General features: G+C 49.5%; 1 protein-coding gene across 9 annotated transcripts in view; it reads left to right on the top strand.

Annotated features, from left to right (window-relative positions):
• SZT2 (SZT2 subunit of KICSTOR complex) overlaps positions 1-23,592 on the top strand; it is a 937,318-nt gene that overhangs the window by 856,694 nt on the left and 57,032 nt on the right. For 5 of the 9 annotated variants that reach the window (XM_085602961.1, XM_085602963.1, XM_085602959.1 and 2 more), the window contains one exon: positions 10,797-10,862. The exons of the other annotated variants lie outside the window; for them this stretch is intronic. In XM_085602961.1, coding sequence (XP_085459087.1) covers positions 10,797-10,862 — 66 coding nt within the window. The remainder of the gene's footprint in view (positions 1-10,796; positions 10,863-23,592) is intronic. 9 annotated transcript variants of the gene reach the window in all.

Raw genomic sequence — 23,592 nt, 5'->3', positions numbered from 1 at the left:
TTCATTATGTGCACTCTAGTACTTGTAAATTTCTCCCCAGCACAGACATTGTAGTGCTTCACTTCTGCGCAAAGATACTGAGATTCTTAAAATCTGGGTAAAAAGCAATGCTGATGAAAAAAGAATTCGTGACCTTGTGCACTGCAGGTTCCAGGGAGGAAATACGAGTCAGCTTGAAACCAAAACTCCTGTTTCGGAAAAAAAAAAAAACTTGTAAGATTTCAAACCCAATCCTAGATGGCAGGAGAACGTACAGAATGTGAATCTACTGCACTAGAGGCTGCAACCCAATTGTTGCAAATAATTTATATTTTATGTATATTCTGTTTGGTATTGAAAGAAAGGTGCCCATTTGGGTAGGGGGAACAATAAAGAATTAATCTCGAGTTTTTACTGGATATTAAACTCAAACTCCTAGGCCTTTTAAAGAAAGACCATTCAGCCCAGTCTCAAAAATCTTCTGGCTTTGATTACTATAGTATGGTACCGCCCACTCTGCTTGACATTGCATGGCTGTACATCTGTAAAGTTTGGTCTGGGGGATGTCCAGCTCTCTGTGTCATGGTGGCTGAAACTCATCCTCTGCCAGATGTGGTGTACATTCTGAACAGTATTGCACCTCTCTGTTAGATGTGAGTATCAAAGATAGAGCTAGACCCAGAGGTCCAACTAAGCTAACCTTAGTAAAAATCCAGGATTTCATCCTAATAAAACCTCAGATGTTGTACTGTATGTCTGTAACAAATCACTCTCTGGCTTCCCTTCTCCTGTCTGCTGAATAATGTTCCTTAACCAAATTATAAATAGATGATTAATGAAGAAATCCGCACCTTTTCTACTGTAACTTCAGTCACACAGGCAGTGTGTGTATATGTCCAGCATGTCACATGAGATCTTTCCTACAGGCATCTCCTACCTTCACTCTGCCAGTCTCTTCGATATCTCTTATATTTGTTTGCCTTGATGACCACTCTGGTGTCTAAGGATCCACACTGGAAGTGCCCAGGTTCTCTGGGGTGTGGCACATGTCATAGATTTGTTTTTGAGTTAGGCCTTTGCCTCGGGGACCGTTCAGTTTTCCCTCATCTGTAATGCCCAGGGAGTTTGCATGTTACTGCTTTCTTGTGTGCTTTGATTTGATTTCATGCCATGCATTTGCACAGCTTAGTGTTTGGAAAGTTCTTCAACAGGCTTCTTGTGATAAAGTTTCCCACTCTTTAGAAGAGATTCATGTCACCCTAGCAGCTCTTACTTTACTCCCTCTTGTTCCACTCTATCATATATCTTTTTTTTTTTTTTATATTGACGAGTCATGTTCTAACTGGCATTTAGTGCAGTATTCTTGCTCTTTTCCTGTTTTCCTCCACATAAGGGTTGTCTGTCTTTATATTCTCACTTTCTCTTACCTATGTTCAAGTTCAGCAACTATATACTCTTGTTCAAACCTGTTTCCAGCTGTTGCTGACTGGTGGTAACCTGTGATCTTCACTTGGTACTACGTATGTGAATCGTTTTCTGAGTGCAGTGGACTTGACCGTCTTGGGTTCTTGAACCCCGGTTTGCTGAGGTTGTCCTGGGAGACAGCAGAGCAGTGGTCTTGGAGCTTCAGTGGCAGTCAAGCTTTGGTAGGCATTTTTCCCAGCAGGAGGTGTGTATTGTAGATAAGGCTCCTCCTCTCCCATTATTCCTGACACCCAGAGGTCCTGGATTGAAAGGGTGTGGTAAACGAATCCCCTTCCTGCTCTTGGTGTCCCCCGCAACCTGAAAATGTTATCCTAGATGCATGGAATAGGCTGAATGCTGCTCCTTGTGACCTCCCACCTTTGGAGATTATTGGAAGTGTAGCACATCTCGCCCTAGAAGAACTTGACTTGTAAGGTGTACAGCGTATACAAATATAGTGTCCTAGCTTGGTAAGAAGGCCCATTAGAATCTGCTTCAGGGAAGTGTCCACCCATAAATGGAGAAGACTTCCTTATGCTCTTAAGCAAAGCAGTGTGTGCAAGATGCGAGGTGGTGGACCACTGTTCCAAAATACTACGAGGGCTTCCTCGTGAACAGTCGTCTCCTTGTTTTTTGAGTTCTGTACTGTGGTGTACCACCATGTCAAGGCCAGATATTACACGAGGGCAGAATGGTACTTCTCGGTGCCCACACCCTAGAGCAGCAACAGTGAAGAGATCAAGCATGGCAACCCACACTGAGGAGTTTAGGTTAGGGACACCAGAGAATAGATCCTGCAAAAGCAATTGAGTTGGTTCTCTGACAATTGAGCTTTTAACAGTTCTTGAGGACATAGAAGAGATTCTGCCTTTCGGTAGGATGTCCTCCATTGACCTGTGGCTGAGCAGTCCGATTCAGGATTAGACCCTGCATTTCGAAATGGATATAGGTTGAGGAGGTTCATGGAGTATAAGACAGACAATAAGATTGGCATCATTCTTTCAGCGCATTATTCACAGTCAGATGATACAGTACTGTAGTTACTTCTCAGATCATACACTAATGTAGTTACTTTACAGATCAAACAGTACTTTGGTTACTTCTCAGCTCAACAGTACTGCAGTTGCTTCTAAACTGGGTTAGGTAAACTTGAGAACTCTTTGTGGACTGTTCACACACCTAATCTCTGTCTCTTTTCTGTAAAGAAGGGTGCATCAGAACTCACTTACTCCTCTTGGGATTCCTGTGTCCTAAAGATGTGTCTATTGCATAAAGTTCCCTTTCTTACTAACCACAATATATCTGAAAGAGACACGTTAGTGATAGATTCCTTACCTTAGAATATCCCCAGGTGTCAGACTGGATCCGGAAAGTTTTTCGTCAGCATTACCCCTGCGTGTCAGTGGGTGGTGTTGTGTTACGGAGACTACTTAGGCACCACCCACGCACACTGGTGTCAGTTCTTTCTTTTTCCGCGCCAGCAAGCGCAGATCTGGTTAGAGCACGTACCCTAGTCACTTTTTGACTAACTTTTTTGAGACTTCTGTTTCTACTTCCATAAGTCTTTTACTCCTGGTGCCGTGTAGGGATGCCTGGGTTAAAATCCTGCGGGGCCTGTCGCCGTACGATGTCTGTGGCCGACCCCCATGGCATCTGTCTCTTCTGTCTGGAGCGCGACCATGACTCCCGGTCATGTTCCGACTGTCTGGCCATGGCTCCGAAGGCTTTGCGGGAGCAGTCCCGAAAGCTGCTGGAGGGCCGGCAGTCGTCTACGTGCCGTTCGAGGTCCAGGGGTCTCTTGAGGAACTGACCGCGGAGCCATCATCATCGCTTCTCGGGGTCGAAGTCTTCACACTCTGAATCGGGTAAGAGACATCACAAGAAAAAGTCGAAGAAGCGTTTGTGCTCTCCGACGTCCCCCTGTCGGTCTCCGGACGCAGACGAGGGGGCCAGGGGTACTTCCCCCGTTGGTCCGTTGGAGCCTGAGAGTGCCGCGGCCTACCCACCTTATCCGGGTCCGTCGGCGACTCCGGCCTGGTGCAAGAATTTCTTGCCGCCATGGACCGCCTTTTCAGGCCTCGGGCTCCCATCGGCGAGCCTTTGGGCCCCGCGGTCCCGGTTGAGGGCCATTGCTTGCTGCCGGCTCTGGCCCCGGCGCCGCAAGGTCCTCCTCCGCCGGCGGCTCCAGCGCTGCACGGTCCTCCGTTGGCGGCTTTGGCGCCTCCCGCTGCTCCGTTCCCGGCGCTGCAATGGGTCCCATTCGTCCCACACCCGCCCTTGCCTGGGTTTCCGGACAATAATTTGCTCCGGGTTGGGACCCTAATTGGGACATGGAGCCGGATCGGCGCCAACCGGCGCAGTTGGACCATTTGTATTCTCCTGTCCCTCCCCCATCGCAGCAGCCTGTACCTCGGGCAGTGGAGAAGGGGGGACGACTGGGAAGGGTCAAGTCTGAACAGGAGTGGGCGGAGGAATCTGAGGATGCAGGTGGCCTTGACCTCTCCTCTGAGTCTGGATTTCTGTCTCCTCCTACTGTTATGGAGGAGGGCGCCACATATACTGTGGTGCTCCGTAGAGCAGCTGAGGTCCTTGACCTCGATCTGCCTACTGTCACCCTCAAAACCAACTTCCTCACTGAAGTTCTTCAGCCGGCGGCAAGTTTTATGGAGCCTCTGCTTCTGTTCAATGAGGCCTTAACGGATGTTTTGATAGGCACCTGTTCTAAACCTGCCACAGGGGTTCCTGTGGATAAGAACGTAGCTAGGCATCATCGCCCGGCTCCGGGTGACCCGGCCTTTTTAACAAACTATCCAACTCTATCCAAACTATCCTGGTCATCCAGGCCTCCACTTCCCAAAGCGCATTCCCTACCGCCTCGCCAGATGAGGAATCAAAGAAGCTGGAGCAGTTAGGCTAGAAGTTGTTTTCCTCTGCCAGCTTGGGGCTGCGGTCAGTCAACACCGCATGCCTCTTGGGCTGCTACACTCCCGCTGTGTGGGACACGGTGGCGTAGACACTGCCCCAGTGTCCGGAAGAGGTTCGGGCTGTACTTTCCCAAGCTGTTGCGGAGGGGAAAGACACCGCAAAGTTCGCCATCCGGTGTGGGCTGGGATGGTACTCGCCTGTTTGGCGATAAGGCAGACAGTGTGCTGGAGCGTTTTAAGGACTCTCGGGCTACGGCCAAGTCCTTGGTTCTCTCCACCACGCACCCGGCCACGTCTGCCTTTCGTTCCTTTCGTGGCCACGGAAGGGGAGCCCCTACACGTTCGTTCAGCCAGAAGCCTGCGCAGAACCAACCTCAGTGCGGGCGTGGTGGCCGCCATGGCAGCACAGGGGGCCAGCGTGCGGGTCAGTCCACCTCCGCTCCCGCAGCATCCGCCTCAAAGCCTTCCTAGTCCAAGCTTTGGGGTGCACCCCACGCCGGTGGGATTCAACATCACCTCCCCCACTTGAGTTCTGTCACTTCGGACAGGTGGGTGCTGCAAATCTTCCTAAGGGGCTACTCTCTCCCCTTCGAGTCTGCCCCCCCCAGCCATGCCACCTCAGTTCCACCGCATGTCGGGGGATCACTTTGCGCTTCTCCAACAGGAAGTTGTGGCCCTCTTGGCCAAGGGGGCCATCGAGCGTGTTCCTGGGCCAGAAGTAGGACGTGGTTGTTGCTACTTTCTGGTCCCCAAGAAGGAGAAAGGGGGCCTACGCCCCATCTTGGACCTCAGGAACGTCAATCGCTTCCTCCTGAAGGAGAAGTTCAAGATGTTGACTCTGGCTCAGGTCTTGGTTGCCCTCGACCCTGGAGACTGGATGGTAGCGTTGGACTTGCAGGACGCATATTTTCATATTCCCGTCCTGCCGGCCCACCGGCGTTACCTGCGGTTCACGGTAGGCCAGGAGCATTTTCAGTTTGCCGTGCTCCGCTTCGGCCTTACCAGTGCCCCTCGGGTGTTCACGAAAGTGATGGCGGTGGTCGCAGCTCATCTGCGCAGATCAGGGGTTTCAGTCTTCCCCAATCTCGACGACTGGTGTTGAAGGTGGGCTCGCCCCAGGCAGTCGTCTCCCACTGCCAGACTGCGGCCAACCTCCTGCATTTGCTGGGGTTCTCCATCAACATGCCGAAGTCGCACCCGAGTCCCTCTCAGAAGCTCCCCTTCATCGGAGAAGTTCTGGATTCAACGCGGTTTCGGGTTTATCCTCCCAAGCAGCGAGTCCGGGATATTCCGGCTATGATTCCGATCTTTCAGCCTCTATCCCGGGTTTCAGTCAGGATGACCCTCCGGCTCCTGGGCCTGATGGCCTCCTGCAAGTGCAACATGCCAGATGGCATATGCGGTCTCTGCAGTGGGACCTGAAGTTTCAGTGGGCACAGCATCAGGTGTTCATGGACAACAACACCGCCATGTGGTATTGCAACAAACAGGGCGGGGTGGGGTCGTGGACCCTATGTCGGGAGGGTCTGCGCCTCTGGACATGGCTGGAACATCAAGGCATTACCTTGGTGGTTCAACACCTGGCAGGTTCTCTGAATGGCAGGGCGGACAAACTCAGCCGCCGGTGCATGATGGATCACGAATGGTGTCTGAACTCGGACGTGGCGCAAGGTCTCTTTCTGCAGTGGGGAGAGCCTTGGTTAGATCTATTCGCCACCAGAGGGAACGCGCAATGTCATCAGTTCTGCGCGTTGAAATTTCCAAGGCGGCACTCGCTCGGCGACACTTTTCGTGCGTGTGGAGCTGCGGTCTGTTGTACACCTTTCTGCCTATACCACTTCTGCCCAGCGTGCTGAAGAAGATTCGGCGCGACTGGGCCCAAGTTATCCTTGTAGCTCCGGATTGGGAACGAAGATACTGGTAACCCGAGCTCCTCAGCATGGCGATCGATCCCCCGATCCGACTGTCTCTTCGGGAGGATCTTATGTCGCAGCAGCAGGGGACAGTCCTCCACCCAAACCTGTCCGTCCTCCACCCAAACCTCCAGCCTCCACCTCCATGCATGGAGATTGAGCGACGACAGTTGACGGTTTTCATGGTAGTTATCGCCTCTGCCAGAAGAGTGAGTGAGCTCCAGGCTCTTTCTTCTAAACCTCCTTTCCTTTCTGTTCATCCAGACAAGCTGGTTCTAAGGACCCGTCCTTCTTTCCTGCCAAAGGTTGTCAAGCCCTTCCACATCGGGCAGACCATCACTTTGCGCACCTTCTTTCCGCATCCTTCTAAGGAGGAAGAGAGGCTCCACCGGCTGGACCCGAAACGTGCGCTCTCGTTCTATCTGAATAGTACACAACAGTTCTGGGTGGATGACCAACTCTTTGTTGGCTACGTGGGCTCCAAAAAAGGTTGGGCCCTCCACAAACTAACCATCTCTCGGTGGGTCGGTCTGTGCATCAAAACATGTTACTCGTTGGCCAAGAAGGAGCCTCCTGTGGGGCTGCATGCCCATTCTACTAGGGCAATGGCAGCCACTACTGCCTTGGGACGCGGCGTTCCCTTGCAGGACATTTTTCAGGCAGCTACGGGCCTCACTGCACACGTTTACCCAGCATTACTGCCTTGACAGTCCAGTCCGGAGAGATGGCTTCTTTGGCCGTTCTGTTCTCTGTGACTTTCTGGTGTAATTCTGTTTGCAGACCCACCACCGGGTTGGTATTGCTGGGGTATCTATTCTAAGGTAAGGAATCTATCACTAACGTGTCTCTTTCAGATGCACAAGTTACTACTTGTGTAACGATATATCTGTAAGAGACATTAGTTAGTGATAGATTCCTTACCGCCCCACCCATCCTCCCCGTTCTGCGAACTGATTCTAGGGTTAAGGTCATCTCTTTCAGGGCCCTAGTTTCATGGCACCAGTGGTCAGTTTCTTGCATGGCTCGGCGTTCCTGGCGCGGAAAGTCGTGTACAGAACTGACGTCCGCACGCATGGGTGGCACCTCAGCAGTCTCTGAGACGTCATCTCGGCGCTTACGACGCCAGCGACGGACGCAGAACTGCACGACGCCACGTACCAACGCGCAGGGGTACTGCTGACGAAAAACTTTCCGGATCCAGTCTGACGCCTGGGGATATTCTAAGGTAAGTAATCTATCACTAACTACTGTCTCTTACAGATCTATTGTTACACAAGTAGTAACTTGTGCATTTGCCTCTTAGTTCTTCTTTAAAACAAACCCCCAAAATCAGGCCATGGTACAGAGTCTTCTCTCTCTTTATATCAACAAATATTTAAGAGTCTCTGGATTTAAATAAACTATAAAGTCTGCAGCTGTGCATTAGCCATTCCGCTCTTTTGCTTCAGATTGTGCTAATGCAAACACCTTGCCAAGACACAAGGCAATATATAAAGTTGCTTACCCTAGAATGTCCTTGATTGGCGCCTCTGACCTCCCTGTCCTCTGGGATTTGAATCTGCTGAATTTCTAGAGGTTTTGTCAGAGAGCAGGACGGCTCCAATATACAACTGCTTGTTCTCTGATGACTGCATTGACAAGTGGTAATTGTCTAGGTATGTCTCTTAGTTATACAGGGACTGCCCCAGCCATCATAAGATCTCTAGGAATTTGTGAGATTCAAGATGGTCATCGGAGATATGGGCACAGTTTTACCAGACGTTTGGCATCTGGCCTAAAGTGTTTTAATCTGCGCCCAAGGCCCATCAGACAACCCCTGGGGCACGTCAGTCACCACCTGACCTGGGCCATCCTGTAATAAGCAACATATGCCGGGTCAGGACTGCCGACACACCAAATATATGATGCTCACAATGATGTGCATTCCAAAAACAGCTCTGTCTCACCCTATTCAGTTCAAAGCCCATGCTGGGTCTGTCACTGACCTGGTTGTAGTCATGAGCGGGTTATCTTGGGTTAGTTTAGCCCGAGTTTATTTATTTGGGTGGGAGCAGAGAAGAGGGAGAGCTAGGAGTGTACTTTAAAGAGATGAAATGCTACAGAGTTTAAGCAAACGAGAATACTGTTCTGTGGAATGACAACTGAAATCAACTGCACTGCAGGCATTGTTGAATTCAGAGTGCCTGCCATGCGTGATCAACTTGTAATCCAATCTCCCAGCTGAGCTGCATATGATCTTGTTCATACCTTGTCTGCTCAATGGCGCTTGGTTTAGGTGCTATTCCAGCCCAAGTAGTTATTGATGATTTTAGAATGGCCAATATTCCTAGTAACGTTGTGGAAGCAGCAATGTTGAGTGTCCAGATGCAGTATGCATGATTACAGTAGCAAAGCATCACATCTGTAGTGAGGGGTGAGAGAGGCAGCCCTGCCAAGTACCACACATCAGGCGTTAGACTAACGCATTTCAGTGTGTTGATCCTCATCACTTCACTTAAATGCAAAGTCACGCAAAATAGGCATAGCTTCTGCCTCAGCTGTCAAGCTGTAGATCTGCTATACTGATTGTGAAACTAGTAGCTGGAGTGGCGCCGTGATGAGGGCGCTGCTCCCTACAGGCTTAGGGGGCTGGCTGAAGATGAGCTTTGCTACAGTGTATCAGTAGTATTCCCAGGTGCAGCATTAGATTCTGACTCAGTAATCTGTGTCAGGAGAGGCAGTGCCCAAAGACTATGACCGCTGCTTAGGACGTCATGTTTTGCTGCCGCCTCCTCCTGCAGCGGCGCAAGCAGGTGGCTAACAGCTGCAGCAATACCACTGCTCTCTCAGCTGTGCGGTAATTGAATCCCTGCATCCGCTGCTTGAGTCCAGGTACACTACAGTGCAGCTGCTGCAGATCCTTGAATGCAGCCCTGGAGGCACATTTGCTGAGGGAGTCAGTCGTTCGTTGCGTTCTGGACTACTCCGGGGAGGTGGGTGGTGCGGCCTTAAAATGAATTCCCCGGCTGCAGCTGGCCTTGCAGTTTAAGTAAGTTTAATGTCAACAGTCTCAATGCACCTCTGGAGAGTGTTAGTGTGACTTAAAAGTAAAATTTGTCTCATAGCGCTTTCTGCAACGTACTTGAAATAACACAGCTCCCTGGCTCACTCAGCTATGTGTGTGCATGCCTCTCATCCTCTTGCCTCCCAATGAACGTCTAGTGCTCTCCACCGCTGTGGCTGTTAGTCTGTGAGTTTAGAGTGTGTTGCCTCATTAAGGCAACTCATCTGGGCCGCTGGCTGCACCGGGGCTGGGCACCTAGCGGCAGGCTGACCGGGCAGCGGACCACTTACTTCGGGGTAACTCTTTTAGGGTCAACTACCTCCTTTTGAAATGACATTACAGCACCCTGGCTGCCGGCTGTGACTTATGTGACTGCGTGCCTCAGCCAGCCTGAGACTTTCCCAATGCCCGGTTCCTTTGCTGTCTGCAGCGGCAGTAGTCCAATTTCAATTACTTTTACTTTTAGGGCTGTAGGGAGTTTTGGTATGTCCTCATCGAAATATTTAAAGATTTAAATTACAAATGAGACGTGTATTTTAACATAACAAGCATGCATTTTTCAAGAAAAAGAGGTGTGGGGTTATTTTGTTTAGAATCAGGCTACAATCAGCAATCTTGTGTAGTGGACCTTCTCCAACCAGACATTGATGTAATCTGTTGCATTGTCCAGTGGCACTGGGCTTTATGTATACACTATAAATCCTGCAGTAGAGTATAGCGGTATATTCAAACTGGGCCCACCACAGTGACCTCACAATGAGAGACAGTCTCGCAAGACATGCACTGAATTCATACAGCACTCTCCTGTAAGTGCAGTTTTCCCATTACTGATATGACAAAATTGTAAACAATTTGGAGTCCGAGAACATCATGACATAATACACATTGACATAATTCCCAGAAACAGACATTGATTGTGCACAGAACTTTAATAAAGTACAGACTTTGAAAGACTTGTTTAATATCATGGTTACACATTTGTTTAACAGTACGATCAGGTTACAAGGGCACTAGGTTAGTGCCATTCCATTTCATGTGCTTTGCAGCAGTTTTAAAATCCTCTTCGAGTTTCTTGTTGCTCAAATGGGTGTAATTTCTGATATTTATATGTTTGCCTCATCTTCTTTGCTTGAGTTTGCTCATGAGAAAGTATCACTCATAATTACACTGAAATTATGAAAAAGTCCCACACAGCAATCTTCAAACATTGTCAGCTATGGACAGGGTCTTGAGCAATGTTCTGCACAAGGCTGAGGCTCATGTCACCTGTTTCAAGCTTTGTTTTCTTACCTGTGCTAATGCAGCTCAGGACCATCCTACTGTAAGAAGACCTTTTCTTGCACTGTGCTCTTCAAGTCTGTGCCCAGAAGAGACTCACTCACCCATCATGTCAGAGAGAAGAGGCATTTGTTCGATGTTTGTTGAATGTGATTTCTGTTTTTCCATTCCTTTTGCATCTTCTTTCTCCATCAGGGCTCTCTCACTTCTCGAGCTCGTACCAAGAGCCTCTCCGAAACCAGTTCCGTCTCCGAGTCTGCGGTATGTCCCCCTTCTGCAAGCTGTGTCTGCCTTGTTCACTTGCTGCCATCACACTATTGCAGTTGCTGGTGGCACCCGGTGTTTGTCTTGTTCTTCCTACCTCCACTTGGATGCCTTACTCCAACACTTTCTTTAACTTGCTCAAATATTCAGTGCTTTTCTGTTCCCTTTTCTGGTGACCATAACCATTGACAAAAGCTACTCTTGGGATACTGTTTCCTATCTCTGGGCCTATTTTCTCTATTGTCTTCTTCATTTTTTTGGCCAGGTCACTAAGCATTTTGTAAATCACCTTTGTATATCCTATGCACAATGTATAGTGTTTCTTAAACTCGAACTGCGGCCCTCTTTTCTCTGTTGTGGTGCTTTAAAGGTTGCACATTGGGTGTTTTGCTTGCTGCATTCTGGGTGGAATGTGTGTGAATAATTGTTAGGCCATTGTTAATTGTCTCTGATGCTATGTCATGTCAGTGGTAATTTATTTAATGTGGAGTGGTCTAAAGTGGAATAAAAATGTATGTGTGCTGTGCATTCATGGATTAAGTATTTTCAGGTCAGTAATGAAATGTGTGATCTTGTTAGGAAAGTATTGGAATGTATGTGCGCAATACAGTAGTATCGATACTGAAGTGTGGGAATGCGTCCAAGCCCTGGACTGGATCCTTGTCTTTGGCATATTGAATCTCATCATATTCAAAGAAATTGTTAAACGCTGTTGCTGAAAAATCACAACTCAAGTCACCCAACATTGATCTAGCTTCTCTAGAGCCATTGTTTGTACAAGAGCGCTGCAGCCTCAGCTACTTTCTACTTCTTTATGGGAGCACAGAATTAAAATGGTTGAGGGTAATGCAGGGCATCTTTTTTGTAAATTGGCAGACATTGGCAGACATTTTTTATTCCAGCTGTCCTGGTCTTTGTGTACTTCTGTACATTCTAGTGCAGAGAGTAACCAACAAGGCTTTTAAGGCTATTCTTCCTATAATTCAAAAGACAGTGGCAAAAGTCCACAACACCCCAGATATGCAAGAATTGTGAGTGTGCACATTCTCATGTGCAGGGTGGCTGTGCTCACACAGTCTTGTTCTACTGCAAGGAGTAGCAATCAAGGCTTCCGATCTATGCAGGAGGGCGAATGTGCTGGTCAGGATTGAGAACATGCTGAATGTCACCCAGAGTAGATTTCCTCAGGGGTGGATCCTACACCAGGAAATGGTGCATTAGTGTTTTATCACCACCTAAGAATAAACATGGTTAGTCATCTGCTTTTGCAATTTGTCTTCATAGGGTTCACTGACAGACTTGACAAGTTGAAATGTCAGTCTCCAATCCTGTTTGCTTTTTTCCTGGTTATGCTTAGTGTGTTGGATCTAAGAAAACTAAAAATGTACAGGGCTTTTTTTTTTAACTTTAATCACCTATGATTGGTTTAGAAGAATGTGTTATCTGTAAATGCTGAACTTTATATTTTGGCCTCCAATGATGCCTCAGTAGAGAAGGGAATTTCTCTTGGGTAGAGAGGAGAATCCTGGGCTCCAGTGGAGCCAACCTGAACCTCAGTGCCTGGTAGCTGAAAAGATAAGGTCCCAGAAAAAGTATGTTATTTTTGTTTCAGCCTGCATGACCATGTACTAAAGCGGTCTATTCTGGCATCTGTGAAATGTTTTCTGGCTAGTGGCCTTAAAATAGACTTGTAGCTCTGAACTCACAGCTCCAGTATAAGATGTTTCACAATTATTAGCCCGTGGCTTAACACTGGTAATGGTAATTGCCATTTTGCCACCATTCCAACTTTTAAGAGGACTCTGAAGCAAGGCTGTGATTCATACCTCCCCACAGTATTGCAGTTTCTGATGGATACTTCTAGCCATAGATTCCTAGACTTGTGAATATTCCCCTGGCATCACACTGAATCTGGACTCTTTTAGAGCAGTTCTCCCACTTGCTGTTATGTGGCACTGTGCGGCTCTGCTCCACTGCTGTTCCACTTCAGAAGTAATAAGTGTAGTTGCTTATAAGTGCCACCCATACACGTGGATGAAAGTTCCTTTCTTTCCGTGCCTTAAGACACGGATCCAGAGCGTCTCCTTAGTCTTGAGACCATCTTTTTTCCAAAAAGTTACCATTGTGCAAGGCAAACTTTCACCCCAATCCCCCACCCCAAAAAACAACAGGGTTTAATCCATGCAGCAACTATCGGAAACGGGTGTCTGACGGATCCTCACAAAGTCTGTTTGTGGTACCTTGGGTTTGAGCACAAATCCAGGACCAGCGGCGATTGTCCACATGAACCTAAAGGCCATACGCAACTGTGAGGCCAAACTCCACGTCACCAAACAGTTGAAGTCGAAAGGAAGGCCCTGTTCACACTTCCGAAGCCATTCCTGCAGAAGTCAATTAGTATCAACGCACCTTCTGGTCTTGCTCCCTATCTCCATTGGCGGTGATTCCTAGGTTGGTCCTGACGCACCCTGAATTTCCAGGTCCTTCAGCGATGCTACAGCAAGTTGAGGCCTGCAAGGTGGCCATGCTGCATATATTTTGCATTTTACCAGCTCTCTTTCCGCTGGCCGGTCCATTCTCAGCGCCACCTGTGCCCCTTGGACCAGCAGCTGGTTCAGCATCCGATCCGGTGCAGGCTTCGATTTTGGAACCATCCTCATTACCGGTTTCTCTCGCATCGATGCAATCTGTGCCAGGCAAGGATGTACAGCCCATAGTGCTATCTGAATGCAAGCTGAATCCACACTACCTGAACCGAAGGCTCGCCTAGCGTCGACTTGCAGTGGCAACCCCGCTGATTCCGATACGGTGCCATTACCACATGGGTTAACCTTCACATCCGGGGTCTACAACCTTTCCCACAGTGAGCACTACTAGTGATCATTGAAAACCATTGTGAGCTACTGCCTAATATACGATTTGTTGAATGTACACAGAGACCACATAACTTCAACTCTGGCCCTAGAATCCTCCAGTCCTGCTGCAGGAAGAATCCAGCATTTATGGCAAAGGTGCTGTATATCAAAAAGTTTACATTTAGGGTCTCTGTGGATCAGCTTTGTCCTTTTGCTTTTGAGACAACAAAATGGACAGAGAGAGAGACAGAGAAAGAGAGGCAGCGAGTGTGAGAGAATCCAGGAGAGGGAGAGAGAAGAGGAAGCATGAAAGACAAAGGAAAGAATGAGAGAAAAAGGGAAAATAAAGAGAAGAGCAGAGAAAAACAAGGAAAGAAAGATCAAAGGTAAAAAGAAGGATACAGAAAAAAATTAACATACAGAGAACGGAGCGAAAGAAGGAAGAAAGAAATTAAGAAGAACATGAAAGGAAGAAACAGTAAAAGGAAAAGAAAGAAAATGACAAAGGAAAAAGAAAAAATGAGGAAAGAACACAATAGACAAAGAGAAAAGAAAGAAAGCAAGAGAAAGAATAGGGTGGAAAATAAGGAAAGTAAAAATTAGAAAGGGTAATAAGGAGCAGAAGAAAGGAACAGAAAGGAGAGACATGGAGAAAAGAACAGTGATTGAGGAGAATAAAGGGAAAATACAATAACTAATTACATCCGGAAAATGAGAAATAATAGGTAAGATGAAGACAGAAAAAGAAAGTAAGAGGAAACAGTAGAGAAAGAAAGAAATAGTATAAAAGAAAGGAAATGGAGAAAAAGATGGATCAAGATAGGAGGCAGGAAGGAAAACCTGCAGAAGGAAGAACGACGGGAGGAAAATGAATGAAAGAAGTGAGGAAAAGAAGCAAAGAAAAAAGAATGAAAGAGAAGAAAGCAAAACGTAACCAAGAAAAGAAGCAGAAAGGAAAAGTAGAGGTAGGAAGAGGAGAAAAAAGAAACATTAGGGTCAATAGTAAGTGTAAAATAAAGATAGATTAAAAAAAGGAGGTAGAAACTGGAAAAGAATGCACAAAAAGAGACAAACAGAAGTAGGGTAAGAAAGAAAGATAAAGATCAAATAAATTGAGAAAGGAGAGAAAGACATGAAAGCAAGGAAAAAAAAGACGAGAGGCAAGAAAGAAAGGAGAAGAAGAAGGAAACAAATATTTTTCAAAAGACGAGAGGCTGAATTGTTCTGCATTGTCGGCTTTCGAGCCCTCCAAGAACTTGGCACCATGTGTTTTAGAAGCTTACTTATGGGCATCGTTACATTCTCAAGAATGATGACAGGCAATTATAAGATGGAAGCTACCCAGTGGCTGCCAGCAAACTACTGGTAACTCCCGATCAACCTGTTGAAGACCCCTGCTTTACACAGTCTTTTTGGCACAGAATCAGACAACGACAAATGATGATGGGTACAACTATGTTCCCAGATAGAACAAGGAAAACTGGTATGAAGAGCTTCAGGATGCCAGTGCACTGGACACTTTACCTGATGCTGCCCATGTGTTCCTCCCAGGTCATGCTGTGGAGGAGATAGCGTCTTTCAATGTGGCTATGAGAAGAGCTGTTGAAGTGTTGAATTTATAGCTACCAACCATGGAAGTAGTAATGACGAAAGTCTTGCAATCTGGTAAGGCTCCCACAAAACCACTATTTACCATTTAATGAGGCCCTTACAGACACTCTTTGAGCCTTGCTCATACCAGGCTGCTAACAGTCAAGTGGCTCATTGCCATCACCTTGCACCTGGGGCCCACTGCCTTTCGTACTCAGCCCTTGATGCCATAGAGGCTGGTGGTGCAGACGTCCACCAGTAAAGTTAATTCCAAAACCTTCCCTAACACTTTGCCTGTTTGTGAGTCAAAACACATTTGGTAAACAGATTTGTTTCCTCAACAAACCTTGCTCTGAGATCAGTAAATGGCAGCTGTCTCCTCAGCTTCTGCTCTCATGCCCTTTAGTACACAATGGCCGTTCTGGATGACCTTCAGGTGCCCCTTACTCAGGCTATTCAGGACCCCCGCGATTTGGCAAAGTTTGTGATCAGATCTGGACTTGACACAAATGATTGGGACGCACCATGGGAATCAGTGTGGCTCTACGGCACCACCTTTAGATGAGGTCTACTGTCTTCTGCAGGGATTTCCAGGCATCCTTAATGGAGATGCCATTTGATGGCTTTTGCCTCACTGGTACCAAAGCGGACTCACCCTTGGACAGTTTCAAGGAGAGGAGAGCTACAGCATGTTCTTTGGGCCTTTCTGCTCCCACAAATTCAGCCATTACTGGAAAATTGTTTCCTTTGGGCGCTGATAATGCTTTTTTGTCTGGGTTCCCTGTTCAGCCTTCGTTGTTTAAATCACCTGTCCTGGTGAGATTTTAAAAAGGTTTGAAATGTTTGTTTCCTCAAAAGTCAAAACCCTTTGTGATGCCTCGGTGGGACTTTATTTTAGTCCTCACTTCTTTAATGTGCACCCCTTTTGAGTCACTGCACAGATGTCCCTTGAGGCATCTGCCTTTGTAATCTTTCTCATTGCCATAACACTGGTGAGACGTGTCAGTGAGCTTCAGACTCTTCCTGTTAATCCACTTTATACCTCCTTCTTCCCATAGAAGTTGTTTTTTGAGGACGCAAGCTTCATTTCTATTGAAAGTAGTTATAGCATTTTCATGTCCGGTTGGCTGTCACCTTTCCATCACTCTTTGCTTTGCTTCATCCCTCTAGAGAAGATGAGAGACTCCGTCATTTTTTGGACACTAAAAGAACAATGAGTTCCTATATCGATTGTACTAAGTAACATCAAGCAGTACTTTAGCATTGTTTGTTCTACAATTTTCTAGTGATCTACTTCCATATCTTTTTACTGCTGTTTGAATCTTTTTTAAGATGATGAGTATATGGGGGAAAGTTATGATTAGAAGAACAAGTTACTTTTCTTTAACAACAGTCTTTCTAGCAGATATTACCTTCCTCCCACAGATCATTCATCACCTTCTCATCTCCTGTCTTAGTTAGGGTGGCTAAATTACATTACTTCTAAAATCCCCTTCTAAACTTTGTTCACATTTGTCATCCTTTGGCCTCTGTAATGTGGGAAATGTACACCGAATCCAAGATATGAGGTTCTGCTGCTCCTGTGTACGTGATGATGAGACCATCGCTTGGCTTTTCTCATCTTTTCTTCCACCACTGGCTCCGACTTCTTTTCCCCTACTATCCTTTGATTGTCTTAACTTTTTTGACGCCATCCTTCTCTGCTCTTTACTTTCCTGGTTGTGGTGGACAAAAAGAATGCTAAAGTCGTTTTTGTTTCCCTTTAGCACATTATTTTTTTTTGTATTTGTACAAATTCTACTTTGAGGAATTTTAAGAAGTAGTTTTTAGTGATCCCCCTGGCCCCTCCCTCAGAATTCCAAACGGGCTGAAATTTTTCCCCCCCCCCACATGAAAATTACTTAATTTTTGTGGCGCAGGTATATAGTCAGTTTTGTAATTCTCCAAAATGAGAATTCACCACTCTGCATTCTTCAGACTGATATTCTCCATTTTGGTAATCTGTCACAAAGAGGTATTAATATAGCCACCAGATTTGCCATTACTGAGATTTGCTCAGTGTTGTAATGAGTTTTTAAGGAGACCTGGTCAATGTAGTCATGATTGTTGTTGTCGGTAATGTTGCTATGTGCCACAAATTTGTGATCTGATATGAACACCTGATGGTCTTTTAAGCATTCAATGGCTGGGTTGATTAATACATTTCCATTAGTAGCCCTCTTCCCTTTATATTACTCCCTTCTTTGGTCAGTGCTGATGCTGCGTCTTGTCTGATACTTTCCTCCATGCTGCTTCCTATCGCTTTTTCCACATCTCTCTTCTTAGGTTCTCGCTTTTGCATCTGGGCGGTAAATTACAAAGAGGTCAGTCCCTCTTCAGGCATCATTGCTGCTTCTCTGGGTTTTGACGTTTCATGCTTGGGCAGTTGGTGGGAGAGGGTTAAAGGTGAACGGTGGCATAAGAGAGAATTACAAATTTTCTTTTTGTGAAACAGGTCAGTGGTCTTCACAGCAGTGGTACCTCATGTGAAGAGGATGGCATCTCTTTCACGGTTTGGATTCTCTCCTTGCTGTTCTCCATGAATCCACCTCAAATTGAGGGGATGAGCCCACTGGGGTGTCCTGTGGTGATCTTGAGCTCTTGTGCTTGTTGTTGTTCATTGAACACTGCTCGGTATCGTCCTCTCACAGGGATGTTTGTTTTTCATCTCACATTTTCTGCTTGAAGTAGCCTATCTGCTGATGCAGTTTATGTCTTCATTTTCTTTAGTTGGATCAACGCTCGCCTGTTATTGATGTTGTTTAATACATTTAGATTTGTTTATCTGAAAGAAACACGTTAGATTTCTCACCTTAGAATATCCCCAGGCGTCAGACTGGATCTGAAAGATTTTTCGTCAGCAATACCCCTTGCGCATCGCTAGGCGTCGTCTGCGGCTCCGCGTCCGTCGTCGGCGTCGTGCGCCGGAATGACGTCGTCTGAGTACTTAGACTCCGCCCTCGCGCGCTGACGTCAGTTCTCCTTTTTCCCGCGCCAGTAAGCGCCGATCCGGGAGAGCTACCCCTTTAGTCAATTTTTGACTAACTTTTTTGACTCTTTTTGGTCATTTCTCGACTCTGGTGCCGGTAGGATGCCTGGTTTCAAGGCCTGCGACGACTGTCACCGACTGATGTCGGTGACCGATCATCACCGCCGGTGCCTGTACTGCTTGGGCCTCGACCACGACGCGGCGTCGTGCTCCGATTGTATGGCCCTGACCTCGAAAGCTAGGCGGGAGCGGTCCCGCAAGCTTCTCGAGCTTCGCCACTCGGCTCCGCGCCGCTCTCGATCCCGGTCCAGGAGGAGGTCCAAGAATCGGTCGCGGAGCCGCACTCGACATAGTCACTCGTCTGGCTCGAAGTCTTCGGGTAAGTCGAGGCACTCCAAGAAGTCCAAGAGGCGACACCGCTCTTCGGACTCCCCTCGCAGGTCGCGCGACTCGGCCGAGGGTCCCGGTGGTTCCACCCCCGCGGCTCCGCGCAAGTCCCCATACCCGACGGTCCCTGGGACTGACGCGACGCCGGCGGAGGTCAGTGCCTTCCTCTCGGCCATGAGGAGCCTGGCCCCGCCGTCGACGCCCGCTGGCGCGCCTTTGGGCCCCTCGGAATCGACTGGGCGACCTCGCGTGCCGGCGGCTCCGGCGCCGTTGGAGGCTCCGGCCCCAATGCCGCAGGTGCCCGAGGGGCCCGAGCCTGGGCCCCCGTCGACGCTGGTCGACCTCGTTACGCCTCCTCCGCCGACACCGATACCACCCCCGACGCCGGCTCCGGTCGACGTCGATCCCCAGTTCAGCCCCTGTCCGGTCCCGACGCCGATGCGGCGCAGCCCGACGCCGCATCCGACGCCACTAGAGACACATATTGTCTATCGACCGGCTCCGATCATTCCTCCTGTTTACCAGGAATCGGATGACTGGGGCGACTGGGAGGGGTCTGATGACCCCATGGCCCTTCAGAGCCAACTTGCACAGGACTGGGCAGATGAACTGGGGGAGGCCAGTGGGTTGGATACCTCACCGGACACTGGATTCATCTCTCCTCCGACTGTGGTTTCGGAGGAGGGTGCAGCTTTTTCTGTGGTGCTGCGCAAGGCGGCCGAAGCCCTTGGGCTTGAGCTGCCTACCGTGGCTGTGAGGACTAACATCCTCACTGAGGTGCTTCAGTCCACTGAGCCTCTGCTGCCATTCAATGAGGCCCTCACTGACGTTCTGCAGGGCACCTGGTCCAAGCCCTCCACAGTCCCTCCTGTGGATAGGAACGTTGCCAGGCGCCACCGCCCTGCTCCGGGCGACCCCAGTTTTCTGTCCCTACACCCCACCCCCGAGAGTCTGGTTATCCAGGCCTCTACCTCGCAATCCTCCTTCCCGTCCGCTCCTCCGGACCGGGATTCCAAGAGACTGGATCAGTTTGGTAAGAAGCTGTTCTCTTCGCTCAGTTTGGGCCTGCGGTCTTTGAACACCGCCTGTCTCTTGGACCGTTATTCCCACTCTCTGTGGGATGCGGTGGAGGACGTGCTGCCACTGTGCCCGGAGGAGGCCCGGGCGTGGCTGTCCTCGGCCCTGGCCGATGGGAGAGATGCAGCCCGCCATGCAATCCGATGTGGACTCGACACTACGGACTCGCTGGGTAGGGCGATTTCTACCACGGTGGCGCTTCGACCTCACGCCTGGCTGCGGTCCACGTCTTTTTCAGGGGATGTCCAGAACACCCTCATGGACATGCCTTTTGATGGCGCTTGCCTTTTTGGTGAGAAAGCGGACAGTGCGCTGGCTCGCTTCAAGGACTCCCGGGCTACGGCCACGTCCTTGGGCCTCTCGACCCCGCGGCCACAAACTTCCGCTTTTCGCTCCTTTCGTGGCCAAGGAAGGGGCACCTACTCACGTCCGCCTAGCCACCGGCCGCAGAACCAGCCTACACGCGGTCGCGGACGTGGTTTCCGCCGAGGCGGTACTGGAGGACGACGCGGTCAGTCCACATCCACCCCGGCAGCATCCGCCTCAAAGCCTTCCTAGTCCGAGCTTTCAGGCCCATTCCACGCCAGTGGGCGGCAGAGTTCGCCATCACCTGCTCCACTGGCGTTCCATCACGTCGGACAGGTGGGTGCTGCAAATCGTCCGAAGGGGCTACTCCCTCCCCTTCGAGACGACCCCTCCAGCCATGCCACCGCAGCACCACCGTATCTCGGGGGATCGTTTCGGCCCTCTTGGCCAAGGGGGCCGTCGAGCGCGTTCCGAGCCCAGAAGTAGGTCGTGGTTGTTATTCCCACTACTTTCTGGTTCCCAAGAAGGGCAAAGGGGGCCTATGCCCTATCTTGGACCTCCGGAACGTCAATGTCTTCCTCCGGAAGGAACGGTTCAAAATGTTAACTTTGGCTCAGGTTCTAGCTGCCCTCGACCCTGGAGACTGGATGGTAGCGTTGGACTTGCAGGACGCATATTTCCACATCCCCGTCCTGCCGGCCCACCGGCGTTACCTGCGGTTCACGGTGGGTCAGGAGCACTTTCAGTTCACCGTGCTCCCCTTCGGCCTTACAAGTGCCCATCGGGTGTGATGGCGGTGGTCGCAGCTCATCTGCGCAGATCAGGGGTTCCAGTCTTCCCTATCTCGACGGCTGGTTGTTGAAGGCGGGCTCGCCCCAGGCAGTCGTCTCCCACCTCCCACCTCCAGACTACGGCGGATCTCCTGCATTTGCTGGGGTTTTCCATCAACGTGCCGAAGTTACACCTGAGCCCCTCTCAGAAGCTCCTCTTCATCGGAGCGGTTCTCGATTCGGCGCAGTTCCGGGTCCATCCACCGGAGCAGCAGGTCCGGGATATTCAGGCCCTGATTCCCATCTTTCGGCCTCTATCCTGGGTTTCGGTCAGGCTAGTGTTGCGGCTTCTGGGGCTGATGGCCTCCTGCATCCTACTAGTGCATCACGCCAGGCGGCGCATGCGGGCTCTGCAGTGGGACCTGAAGTTTCAGTGGGCCCAGCATCACGGCAACCTGTCCGACCATGTCTTGATCTCGGAGGGCACTGCACAGCAGTTGCAGTGGTGGCTCACGGACCGCGATTGGGTCACGGGCAAGAGCCTCTCCCTACCCCTACCGGAGTATGGCGGGCTCTCTGAACGCCAGAGCAGACGAACTCAGCCGCCGGTGCATGATGGATCACGAATGGCGTCTGAACTCCGAGGTGGCGCAAGGTCTCTTTCAGCAGTGGGGAGAGCCTTGGTTAGATCTATTCGCCACCGACGAGAACGCGCAATGTCAGCAGTTCTGCGCGTTGGAATTTCCTAGGCGGCACTCGCTCGGCGACGCTTTTCGTCGCGAGTGGAGTTGCGGTCTGTTGTACGCCTTTCCGCCTATACCACTTCTGCCCAGAGTGCTGAAGAAGATCAGGCGCGACCGGGCCCAAGTCATCTTGGTGGCTCCGGATTGGGCACGAAGGTACTGGTATCCCGAGCTACTCAGTATGTTGACCGATCCTCCTACGTCTGCCCCTTCGGGAGGATCTTCTGTCGCAGCAGCAGGGGACGGTCCTCCACCCGAACCTGTCCAGCCTCCACCTCCATGCGTGGAGATTGAGCGGCGGCAGTTGATGCCATTTGACTTGCCTCCTGAAGTCTGTGATATCATTCTGGCAGCCAGGCGTCCCTCCACAAAGACGGTATACGCCTGCCGGTGGAACAAATTTGTGGCATGGTGCACAGCAAAGGCTGTGGATCCCCTTTCCGCCCCTCTTTCTGAGGTTCTCCTCTTTCTTCTTTCTTTGGCCCGGCAGGGCTCTGCCCTGGGCACCTTGAAAGGTTATCTTGCTGCCCTCTCTGCCTTCTTACGGCTTCTTACGGCTTCCTGATCAGCCCTCTCTTTTCAAGTCCCCTGTAGTGTCAAGCTTTCTTAAAGGCATTACTCACACGTTCCCTCCTGTCCCTTTCGTAATGCCTCAGTGGGACTTGAATCTTGTCTTAACATTCCTGATGTGCGCTCCCTTTGAGCCTCTTCACAATTGTCGTCTTCGTCTTTTAACTCTTAAGACTGCTTTCCTGGTAGCCATCACCTCGGCTAGACGCGTGAGTGAGCTCCAGGCTCTATCGTCTAAGCCTCCTTTTCTATCTGTTCATCCGGACAAGGTTGTCCTTCGGCCTCGTCTTTCCTTTCTACCGAAAGTGGTGACCCCCTTTCATCTTGGGCAATCTGTCACCTTGCCCACCTTCTTTCCGCCTCCGCATCCTTCCAAAGAGGAAGAGCGGCTCCACCGTCTGGACCCAAAACGTGCGCTCTCCTTTTATTTAGACCGCACAAAACAGTTCCGAGTGGACGACCAGCTTTTCGTTGGCTACGTGGGTGCAAAGAAGGGAAAAGCTGTGCACAAACGGACCATCTCCCGGTGGGTCGTTTTGTGTATAAAAATCTGTTATTCCTTGGCGAAAAAGGACCCTCCTGTTGGGCTGCGAGCCTATTCTACTCGGGCCACGGCGGCTACTACTGCTTTGGGACGGGGAGTCCCTTTGCAGGACATCTGTCAGGCGGCGACATGGGCTTCGCTGCACACGTTTGCCAGGCACTATTGCCTAGACTCTTTGGCCATTCTGTCCTCCAGGACTTTCTGGTGTGATCTTGGTTCGCAGACCCACCACCGGGGTTGGTATTGCTTGGGTATCTATTCTAAGGTGAGGAATCTAACTAACGTGTTTCTTTCAGATGAACAAGTTACTTACCTTCGGTAACGATGTATCTGTAAGAAACATTAGTTAGTTAGATTCCTCACCGACCCACCCATCCTCCCCGTTCTGCGAACTGACATCTAGGGTTAAGGCTATCCCTTTCAGGGCCCTAGAATTTTTTGGCACCAGTGTCGGTCTCTTGCATGGCTCTGCGTTCCTGGCGCGGAAAGCTATGTACAAGAACTGACGTCAGCGCACGAGGGCGGCATCTAAGTACTCCGACAACGTCATTCCGGCGCAAGACGCCGACGACGGACGCGGAGCCGCAGACGACGCCTAGCGACGCGCAAGGGGTATTGCTGACGAAAAATCTTCCGGATCCAGTCTGACGCCTGGGGATATTCTAAGGTGAGGAATCTAACTAACTAATGTTTCTTACAGATACATCGTTACCGAAGGTAAGTAACTTGTTCTTTCAGCTGTTTGTATTAGCCATTGTTATGCCACCATACAGACCCATGCATTCTTACTTTATTCCTGCTACTACTTGGTCCCTAATGGTTGCCGTCTGTTTCACTGTTTTACATTGGCTCCTCGT

The sequence above is a fragment of the Triturus cristatus genome, chromosome 4_2 (genome assembly GCF_964204655.1).
Source record: "Triturus cristatus chromosome 4_2, aTriCri1.1, whole genome shotgun sequence".
NCBI classification, from domain to species: domain Eukaryota; kingdom Metazoa; phylum Chordata; class Amphibia; order Caudata; family Salamandridae; genus Triturus; species Triturus cristatus.
Note: the sequence above shows the minus strand (reverse complement) of the source record. Positions and strands in the feature narration are given on the sequence as shown.